The sequence below is a fragment of the Mercurialis annua genome, linkage group LG2 (genome assembly GCF_937616625.2).
Source record: "Mercurialis annua linkage group LG2, ddMerAnnu1.2, whole genome shotgun sequence".
In the NCBI taxonomy this organism is placed as follows: Eukaryota; Viridiplantae; Streptophyta; class Magnoliopsida; order Malpighiales; family Euphorbiaceae; genus Mercurialis; species Mercurialis annua.
The window spans coordinates 48,932,997-48,944,580 of NC_065571.1; the positions used below are offsets into that span (position 1 = coordinate 48,932,997).

Consider the following 11,584-nt stretch of genomic DNA (forward strand, 5'->3'; position numbering starts at 1 on the left):
GTTATTAATTTCGTTTGACTTTTTCTGTCATTTTTAGTTTTAAATTTGTCATTTTTACCTCAATCATTGAAAAAAATTAAAAATTTATAATTAGATTTTAATGTCATTTTAAAATATAAAATTCTGAAAAATAATTTGCTCATTATGGACCTAATTTATTAATTCAATTAAATATTAGAACTATTAAATTGACTGAATTTTTTTTGACTAAAATTGTAACAAACTATTAAAATTTAATTATTATTATAAAACTTAATTTTTTTAAATAAAATTACAATAACTAGTAAAAATTTAGATTTATTTTACTATCAAACCGTATATTTAAAAGGTATTTTGTCTCACGAGTTGTTCAAGAACTGAGTCGATAAATTAAATTTAAAATTTACTAGTCTTTTGTTTAATTTTCCTGCTGAGTTTTATTCTTGTGGCGAAAAATTTAATTAACCTTTCATATAAATCGAGTGAAAAAATGACTTTAATGAATCAAACAAAAGAATTGACTAAATCCATTTAACAAGAAAAAAAATCAGTGTAAATACTTGTGTTTAGAGAGTTTTTTAACTAAGAAACCAACCGTCCCATTATTTTCGGAGGAAAATCATCATCCCAAGGGTATTTGTGACCTTTGCTTTATGTGTCGACATTAAAATAAAAAATGAAAAACACACACATTGTGCCCACCAGCTAAACAAATTCACACGTGTCGATATCTGAGCGATCCTATCTGGCAATCCACATCCTACCAATCCCATATATTCACATCGCATCGCTCAGCCAAAACAGAGTCAATCCCGACCGTCGATTCAAAATCCAATAAATGAAAAGCGCGGGAAAACGAATTGGATACACCCTGTCTGTAGAATAGCGTTTGTGTCACAGTGACAGACCATTTGCTACAACTCAGGAAAAGGATAGGGAGAGAGAAAAAAAAAGGTAATCTGTACGGACTTTTATTCTCTCTTAATGGCTCCCAAGAAGCGAAAGTCTGAGGGGACCGACGATGCGGTGGCGAAGCCAGTTAGGGCGGTGGCAGCTACAACCAGAGTGACTCGCAGCTCGGCTTTGAAGAATAGAAGTCCGGCGGTGGCAGCTCTCGAGTTACCTAAGAGGAAAAAGGGAAAAGCAGCGGCGGAAGCTAAGAAGATTAAGGCTGAAGTGAAAGCGGAGACTGAGAGTAAGAACGTTGAAGAAAAAAACGACGTCGCCGATGGCAAGGAAGAAGCGGATGAGGACGAAACTGCCGACGACGAGAGCAATAACAAAACTATTGTTGTTGAGCACTGGTAACTTCATTCGTTTTATTTTATCATTTTTTTTGTTTTTGTTTTTTGCGTTTATTTGTACTGTTTGGCTACAGTGAAAGTCAAGGAAAATGACAGTGTGAGAGAGAGATAGTAAAGTTAAGTTAATATTTGAGTGCGCTGTTTTAGTTTCTAAATTTAGCTGAAGAATCGTTGAAATGGCGGTGAGATTGACAAGTAGTAAAGCTAGGGTTTCAAATGAAAAATTTAAAATATGTAAATTAGCAGTCATCAAATACCAAAGTAAATGACATAAGATGAATTGCTGTGTATTATTTCACAGTATTTCTTTGAAAATTTTGTTAGGGTTTACATATTAGGGTTTTTGCTAGATTTGCCTGGCTAATGTCTTATTCATTTGTTGCCTGCTGCAGCAAACAATGCAACTCGTTTAAGACGAGGGCTGTTCAAGTGAAAAAAGGATTGGAGAGTGCTGTTCCTGGTATCAATGTTGTTCTTAATCCTGATCAGGTATTTGTTCAGTTTCTACTGGCTTTGCTTTCAATCTGTTGTTCAGCCTTGTTATTGTGTTTTTTTAATGAAATGCTATGATATTACTGTCTTTAATTGATCTGGATTAGCATGCATCTGTTAGTTGTACAAAGTGATTCTGATATTGTGTTTTATTAAATGTTTTCTTTGTGTTAATATATCTGCCTAAGTATGTCAAATTACTAGTAATTTCTGTTTTCATAGACACTTCAATTGAGTTGATGTTATTTTGTTTATTTAACAGCCTAGGAAGGGTTGCTTTGAAATACGAGAGGAAGGTGGAGAGACTTTCATCAGTCTTCAGGTAAAGCTTAGACCAATATCATCCATAAACAGACTATTTATTTAACATTACTCTATTCAGTGTCAAATATTGCATAATGTACATGCTCTGTCTAGTGTCTATATGCAATACTGATCTTGTGCTATCAAGGATTTAATGTCATGAATTTATCAAGCTTGTTTGAAGAGTATGGTGAAATTTAGTAGTTTGGGATGTATATTAAATTTAGCATTTGCAACTATCTTTTCACGTGTAACTGTTCATCATTTGTTATAAGTCCTCTTATTGATCGTTAGGTTGTGGAATATGCTCCTGTTGTTTGGGTCTTAACATTTATCTATTTTTTATGGAGGATTTCCAAACCCCCGCACCTCTGCCAGGTTGCCTATTCAAAATATTTAGTTTAGGTCAATTGAAGAAGATTTGAAATGTGCCTAGCTTGTTTATATTCTATTAGACATATAAGGTTTTGGACAATGGAGAGCAGAGAGTTTTCAAATGCTTGTTGTTCTGTTTCATTCTGTAGTATAATATTCAAGGCAGTCTCATTGTTTATATGTGCAGGTCTTTTTAAAGGGAGTTGTTTTAGCATTTTATACAAATCCTAAGTATTCTTAGAAGTAGATTGTGTACCTGGGGCTGCCTCATTTTATTTCTATTTCTACTTTTGCAGGACATGACACGACCATTTAAGCCAATGAAGGATCTTGATATGGAAAAGGTCATCTCAGACGTAATTGAGAAGATAAAGTGATGATGCAATCCCTACTGGTTTGATTTGGTTGCAGATAGTATTTTGTGAAGTTGGAATTTGACCAAGCTAACTTGATCTTTTGAAGTAGAAATATTTGAATTGATATATGTTGATTTCTTGACACATTGCTTTTATATGTTTTTTTGATGTAAGTTTGTCATCCCTAAGAACAAACTATTTTTGGTTATTCATGAGCATCAGCATAGCGATTCATGTTGTAACACATTACTAATGCTATGTCAATTGTCTTGCCGTGAATTTCTAGGAATTATTCTTGTTTCCTTGTTTTGTTTTTACTTTTTACCCATTTGCCTAAAATCATTGTGTGCAAGTGAAATGCACAAGCCTCCTAATATATCTGCAACTGAAACAGAATCAGTTGTCTTCACCTCTTTGTAGATGTATAGTATTGTCATAATCAGTTATCTTATTTTCTTGGTGGCACAGATATGGTTCTGATGCCTGCGAATCAAATCTGTATGCACCTTGTTTTCATGCAGAGACCTTGAAAATTTTGTTTTAGTAATTTTCAGGCCTGAAAAATTCAGTAAGTTGAAAAGTAGGCATGTTGAATTAAGCAAAAGGAAGGATAGTGTTGACAAGTTTGAATCCCTAGATTTGTCATTTCTTCGAAATCCGACAAAACAAAGAATGCCCCAATTATGAACAAAAGAATTACAGGATGGATAATACATATACTTGAAACAGAAAAGGGGTGATTATAAATGGAAAGGGATTTAGCATCACTCTTTTTCCATTTTTTTCTTTTTTCTTGTGTTTTTAAGTTTTTCCTCAAACTCTTAGAAGACAATCATGCAAGCCGCCAACCCCATGGCAAGAGCGACACCACTGCTTACAACATTGTGCAGAGCTGAAGAAGCAGCAGGTGCTGCAGCAGGGGAATCATCAGCAGGTGGTGTGTTAGGCTCTGGTGGAGAGCTTCCGGGTGCATCAGCATCAGGTGCATCTGCCGCAGGAGTAGGTGCCTCGGTGGGTGAATCATCAGCGGTTGGTTCCTCAGCGACGGGTGCAGGAGTCTTAGCAGATTTCGTGGGAGCAGGAGCAGGTGCTTTCTTGGGAGCAGGAGGTGGTGGAGGAGCCATGTTCTCAATTCCAGGAGCCTCAATGATACTGCTGACTTGAAGCACAGAAATGTTGTAAGGCTGTGCAGCCACTGATCCTTCAAGAGAAGCAGTGACCTGAGAACCCTTCACGGCAGACCCAAAAATGATTCCGTTTGGAGTCTTGGTAACATTCAAGAAACCCTGTTGAGTGTCTGCCATACCAGTAGTTTGGTAAAGAGTTGTAAGAATGCTGCTCTTTTTTTGAATCTTTTGAAGCTTTGGCTGATCATAATAATCAAGAATCACGTGGGCGCCCAAGATCCTCTTCACTACATCAATAGGTTTTCCGGAGACAGCGCCCATGCCACTGTTACTGACGGCCAGAACGGTGATGGTCTGGCGGGTGTTGATTTGTTGGGCGAGGCCAGTTTGAGTGAGGAGGTTGTTGAAGGTGGAGAAGTCAGGATAGTTGGCAAGAATGCGGGTGATGTTGAAGGCGGTGGAGGACGACGATAAGATGCAGAGGAGAGCCACGACGAGCAGAGAAGAGGCGGTGTTGGAATCCATTGTTTTGGTTTGCTTGCCAAAGGTAATGGTGATTCCAATTTGCCTCTTAGCCTGTTCATCCATCAAACTTTTGAGCTCTTCTTATAAAGAATGAGCATGGCCAGAATTTGAAAGGTTTAGAGTGAATGTCTCTCTGAATTGTACCTATTCCTATATTTGGAGGAGTTGTTCTCAATTCCATCAAATCTATTCTATCATAATAAGTTAACACGTCTTCTGTTATCATTTTTCAACTCATTCCTTTCCTCTTTCAAACTAATTCAGTTTATTTTCTGCTCTGTTAACTTTATCAGTGCAGTTTTTTTCTTTTCATTGGACTATTTACAACTTCTATTTTAAAGGAACTCTATTTTACATATCCAACCATAAACTATATCTCCAACTTTAAAAAAATATTTATGCTCATATTACCTTTTATACTATTATCATTAATATTTTTACTACTTTATAATTCTAACAACTTAACTCATATTTAATTTCATTTTTACATATTCATCCAAATTTAAAACAACTAATTTTTAGTATATAATACTCCTTTCGTCCCACAAAGATAGGCCATTTGGACAAACACAAGAATTAAAAAAAATATAGTTAGATTAGTTAAAATTAGTTTAGTTATGTACTTTTCATTTTTAACCTTTAATAATTTTTTAAATAAATAAATAATATTAATGACTAATTTTTATATTGGTGTATTTTACATTGATATTAAAAATTGACATTTATTCCATATTGGAACATGAAGCAATTAATTAAATTGAAGATAACAATGTATATTTATTAGGGGTAACTAAGTCTTTTAATTTTAAAATTATTAACCAAAAATAAAAGGTGGCCTATAATTTGTGATACCCAAAATAGAAAGATAGCCTATCTTTGTGGGATGGAGGGAGTTATAAAGTAACTAAACTATCATTTGTTTCTTAATTTAAATTCTTATCACTATTACTATTATTATTATTTATAATATTAAATATTATCATTTTTGTCCTATTTAATAAAATATTGTTGTTTGTTTGACCTTCTGTTTTATTAATTTATAAAATAAGCGAATTTTTATTATTTAATTTTATTGTAAGTCGTATATGAAAATATAATAATAAAAATACATAATTGTAAAATTATAACATTTTCATATATTTATTGTAGGATGTAATTGTATAAATTAGTTTTAATGAGTTAAATAAGTTATTTGTAAAGTCCAAAATTACAAACTAGTTCTTATAAAAATATGAATAGTGAAAATATTTAGCAAAGATAGTTTTTTTTTTGAATTAGTGAAGAAGAAGAGTTTTTTATTGTATTTATAACATGAAAAAATATTCAGACTAAATGTTAAATATGAATGATTTCTTTTTGAACATTACTCCAGTAAAAAGAGATCAAATTAATATTTTAGGGTACAATAAAAAATAAAAAATGCGAAATAGAGTAAAATTAGCGATTTTACAACGTCAAAGTGCTATTGAAAAAAATAAAGGTCGATAGTTTTTGAAATATTCTGTCTTAATATAATAAAAGACAAACTAAGATGGAGAAATACTTTATCTCTTTGTGAGTTCAATTTTGAAAGCACTTAAAAATCATGTTTGTTTCATGATTTTTTTGAGTTGCATGCATGTGTAGATCTATAATTCAAACATGAAGTTTTGAAGTTTTTTTGACATGTCAAAATTTCTTATTTTTCTTATGGTCCATATGAACTTTTAAATATTGAATATTTTCTTCAATATTATATTTTATTTGTTTGTTATTTTTTTAATATTTTATTTTATTTTGTTGATAAACTTCTATCTTTTAAATTTCCCTTGAAAAATATGGTTGGAAAGGTTGGAACGTTAAAAGTTCAAGCAGTTTCTCGAGATAGTCGATAAAGTTTTAAGTTAGGATTAATATCATAAAAATTCACCAAGTTTACACGTTTTCTCAATTTAATCACGTTATTTAAAACTTCTCATAAACATACACCAACTTTCATTTTTTTTCCCAAATTCATACACGGTGCTGACGTGTCACTCAATTTATTGGTTAAAAATGACTTACACCTCGGCAAATTGCACCAATGAATGAGTGTCACGTCAGCAACGTGTATGAATTTGAAAAAAAATGAAAGTTGGTGTATGTTTATGAGAAGTTTTAAAGAACGTGATAAAATTGAGAAAACATGTAAAGTTGGTGAATTTTTATGATATTATCCTTTTAAGTTAAGACCCTCGTACCGCAATATAGTTCTGTGTTGAAAGCTAAAATGGCTAATTAGCGAGATTTAAACTTAATTTTTCTTTTTCAACTATTACTTAGTTGCTTGTATTTTTAATTGTTTCATATATTACTAGATTAGGGTGTTTGAAAACCATATATCAACGTATATGATTTTTATTATTGTACTTTAATTTTGTTCTTCAATTATCTATCTTCGTTAAAAAAAAAAATTAAAGGGAGGAGAACTTATCTTTATCAGATATGGTTAATTGTAAATTTATTTTGGATTTTACATTCTAGTTAATTATATGATACACACAAAATTTAGATGTTGAAGTTTCTGCACTAATGGATTAGCAAGATACAAAATTTGCCAGTGTTTTGAAATTTAGCAGTCATAATAACTTTTTTGAAATATTTTTATGAAAAATATAGTGTTATTTTTTAATTATTTAATTCATTAAATTTATTATTGATGATCTATAATACTTATTTATATTAAAATATAATAATAAAAATATTATTTTGACACCACAATTTAATTTTGGTACAATTTCCATTGAATTTTTAACCCTTAATCCTTTAACGTTATCGGTTTTATGACCGGCTAGAATTTGATGACCATGCTTACGATAGACAAGTCAAGAAGACCAAGATACAACCAACTCAGTCCAATAAAGAAACATTGTTATCTCAGCTAAGAACAGCTTGGGATAAGCCGCTTAAAAGAAGAATCACATAAAGTAGGACAAAGCTCATAATCGAGCTGTGAACAAATTAAGAGTTGTTTACATATTTTCATCTAAATGTTTGCAAAATACGCGCTATTTGTTTCGTAAAAATACACTCTTTTGGTAGATTATTAGTAAATTATTGATAAATTATTGATAGATCATTAGTAAATGGTATATTTTTTATCAAAAAAAAAGTTAAACTATTTTTAAGCAACTGCAAAGAGTTAGAGTGTACTTTTGCAAAAAATTCAAAAAATTTAGCATATGACTTCCTCATAAATTAATAAAAAGATTAAAGAAAATTTTAAAAATTCACTATAATAACAAAACGTCTCCCGCGCTCCACGCATCCGACATATTTTTTTTTGATAATTACATCCGACATTTTTTTTATAAGTATAATTGAATTAATCAATTCAGCATCATCATAAAAATTGATGAGAAAAATTTTACACGTCACAAACATCGTAGAAATATATCTTTTAGTAAGTCAGAAAACAAACTCAAAGAACAAACAACTATACTGATTGGATTGTAAAAATTACAAATTAAAGAGTAAATTTACAGCTGCTACTCTATTTATACACAGCTGGAAACCGTTTCTAATATCATGTTGAACACACAATAAAGCACCCATGGGTTTGATGAGCTGGCTACGAGCAGGGGCGGAACTAGGGAGGATCGAGGAGGGTCAGCTGACCCTCCTTGCCGGAAAAAAATTAAAAAAATTTAAATTTTTCGGATTTGTTTCTCTGTAGGGGCGCCTACAACTAAAAATTAATACATTTGAATTGTTTTACAGCAGTTTAATTTTTTTTCAAATAGCCGAACGTAAAAATTTCGACCCTCCTAAATTAGTGTCCTGGTTCCGCCACTGGCTACGAGCTGTCTATTAGCTGGCTATGAGCTTTCTCTGAGCTGGAATTAAAGTATAAGCAGGAGGATGAAATTTTGTATAATCAAAGTTGAGCATGCTATTGCTTGATGAGCACAAAAGCATGTATTCTGTTAGGGTAAAACTCTAGATATAATTTATTTTGATGTATTATCCTTTCTCTATGTTTCTACACTATCTATATTGACTTTTAGCATTGAATTTTTTTTTTGTCAAAAATAATAATCGAGTCTTTAGAGTCTCAGATGTCAGCTGTTAATTACTCAAAATTTTATTCTAATGTTATCCGACTTTTTATTCTTTTTTCATGTCACCAGCTTAGCACCGGATAAACTTAGTTACTTAATTAATAATGAACATCTAAATTATAATTTGATAAAGCCATCGAGCACAAGATCTTCAGTTGGCATGCATTAGACATTTTTCTTGTGTTTTCATGACGTCTTTATGTCCTTCACAAACCAATCATAAAATTATTCTTCCATGATCCATCTTTTTAAAGTTATATAGTTGATCTTTTTCCAACGAAATTAAACTAAATCCACTACATAACAGAATCACAGGTTGTGAAAATATCTAATACTTAATATGGTATCTTCTTAAGTGGTATGGCATCTCCTTTTAAAAGATAAATTAAATAATTAGTTATATATGAAGTTAAGCATTTAGATGATTAGAAAAAATCAGTTGGAAGAGAGTTTTTTTTTTAATAAAAACGAGTTAGTTATAAGGAATAGATCCAATGTTCTCATTGCACAATGTATTTATATTATTATTAGTGTTTTATTTTATTCTTCAATGGGAATATGGTATATTTAAAGGCAAAATTATTTTTTGTATCCACAACCTGTAACCAATTTATTAAATATATTCTTAAAATATGATCCGTCAATTTTACAAATTGGAACCAAATACATCCAAACCTCAAATTATATATACTTATTTTGGAATAGGGCATATATAAACAACTGATAATCTTAGTTTTAAGCAAGGTTTTAAAAATACTTCGAGTTATTTATAATCAGCTTTAAATTGTTAATTATTCAACTATATATATTATTCATAAAAAAAATGTACTGCCTGCATTTTCTGTATTATTGTAGATTATTAAATAAAATGTAATAAGATACATTATTATGGTTATTCTGTAACTAATTAAGTACATGTCCCATAGAATATTAAGGATAAATGTACTGGATCTGATTTACTCATTAATTAATTAATTAGCTAGGTACATGTCTTAATTTGATGAGGTGATCATCACCAACGAGCAGAACCCGAATCTTCAAAATTAATTAGGTAGAATGAACATTTTAAACCTTTTGGACAAGTTTAATGTGCTCTAAATAATTCAGCAAGAGTATTGGTTTTGACTTCTTAATTATAAATTTAATCCAATTTTCTAATTTCAATTTTTAAGTCTAATTTAAAATGTTGGCATTAGTTTTAGGCCTAATCACTTAAAAACCCCTCACCTTTAGACTTTTTTTCAATTCCACCCTGACGTTGTAAAGTTGTCAATTTTACCCGCTTTTAAATTTTCCGTTTTCAATTGTACCCTAATTTTTTATTTTTTGTTAATATTTTTACTTAAATGATGAAATCATTCAATTAACTAAGTTTAAAGATGAAATTAAATTCTTTTTTATTCAAAAAAGTACAAATAAGTCCTTTATTTTTAAAAACTAACTAAAAACCATAATCAAATTAACATTAATTTAAATTCTTAATTAATTTAACTAAATTTAAATAAATTTTAAAAACATACAATTAATATATGCTAGATATGGAGAATATTTTTAAATTTTTTCCAAATGAAAAAGACGTTAATTTAATATTTCAGGGTACAATTGAAACACAAAATATGCAAAATAGGGTAAAATTGACAAATTTACAACGTCAGGGTAAGATTGAAAAGGGGCTAAAAGGTCGGGATTTTTTAAGGCATTAGGCCTTAGTATTATCATAATTTTAATAAATATTCAATTTTACACGTATTTTGGCTAAATCCATCTAAAAGTTTGGATGAATTCAGCCTATATATATGTATTAAACTTCATTTATTTTCAAAACTTTAAAAATATCACTACTTGCACAAATTAAATTTTAGTGTCACTTGCTCATGACGCCTTTTGTTTTTTGACAAAAAATTAAAATTATTTTAAACTATTAAAATTTGGCTAAAATTACCAAATTTAAACAGATTTGACTATATTTGCAAAAAGTGAAAAAGATTTGCATGTTTGTATCCACTAGAACGTAGTGTAAATGGAATTAAGCAAGTTGTAAATATACATACGAGCGTCTGAAACTGAAATCACAAATTCATATACTTTGTTCAACGTTTATTAGGTAGTTGAGTTTGCAATTTGCATGGATTTGATAATAGGGTTGATTTGGAAGTGTGTAAGTAAGTGTGATAAAGTTGGTTTGAATTGAATAAAACATAAAGAACGAAGTGCCCACAAACACAACTTGTTTGTATGTAAAACAACTTATTTTTTGTCTTGTAAAAATCAAACAAGAGACATGTGGTATTGGTAGCTTAATTGGAGCCAAGTGAGCATGCTCATGCTTGCCTTTTTTTGTCTTGTAAAAACTAGAGATATAGAATTGCTTAGAAGTCTCCGGAGGAATTAATTAGTGGAATGATTCTGCTGCTTTTCATAGAAAGGAAGCTGAAATGGATATCTGATTCTCTTCTCCCAATCTCTAGAATTGTTGAGAAAATAACTAAATAAAGGAATCGAAAACTGACACATGTTGGATTCGAAAAGTTAATTTTTTTATAATTAGAAAAGGGAGAGTAATTGTGGGAGAAATTGAACCCACGGCCTTAGCAGTTTGCTGCCCAACGCTTATAACATTTGAACTACAGCTCATTGATGTTCGGAAAGTTAACTAAAAAAATGATATTATTATATATATGGAAGATAATTCATTAAAACGAGTTGAACTGCGATCGAGTGTTAAGCATTTTTCTAAGTAATTGAAAGTATGTGAATCCGAATTTTAAATATGATATAATTTTAAGAAATTTTGACAAGAATTTATTATTATTTTGAATGGATTGTTTATAACTTGATCTGAGTTATCCGGAGCAATGATTCTAACATAGGACAGAAAAAATGTGGAGTTAGGGTTGGAGATTGATAGGAAAGGAAATGGGAGAGTGAAGGAGGCCATGTGATCTCATATGGCCACCCAATCTTCTTCTTTTGGTTTGATAATGAAATAGTACAAATGTATATAAAGTGGTGGTCCTCTTGCCGACTCTTTAATTACGTTTCTT

The 11,584-nt window shown here is 30.6% G+C and overlaps 2 protein-coding genes across 2 annotated transcripts; one reads left to right on the top strand and one right to left on the bottom strand.

The window, feature by feature from the left end:
* Positions 1-856: 856 nt before the first annotated feature.
* LOC126670307 (uncharacterized) lies at positions 857-3,098 on the top strand. Its single transcript, XM_050364004.2, has 4 exons — positions 857-1,283; positions 1,676-1,772; positions 2,038-2,097; positions 2,750-3,098. Exons 1-4 carry the CDS (start codon positions 964-966, stop codon positions 2,828-2,830), a joined length of 558 nt encoding a protein of 185 aa, XP_050219961.1. The 5' UTR covers positions 857-963; the 3' UTR covers positions 2,831-3,098.
* Positions 3,099-3,425: 327 nt separating this feature from the next.
* LOC126670306 (fasciclin-like arabinogalactan protein 3) lies at positions 3,426-4,539 on the bottom strand. Its single transcript, XM_050364003.1, has one exon. The coding sequence runs from the start codon at positions 4,522-4,524 to the stop codon at positions 3,631-3,633; it is 894 nt and encodes a 297-aa protein (XP_050219960.1). The 5' UTR covers positions 4,525-4,539; the 3' UTR covers positions 3,426-3,630.
* Between the last annotated feature and the right edge of the window lie 7,045 nt (positions 4,540-11,584).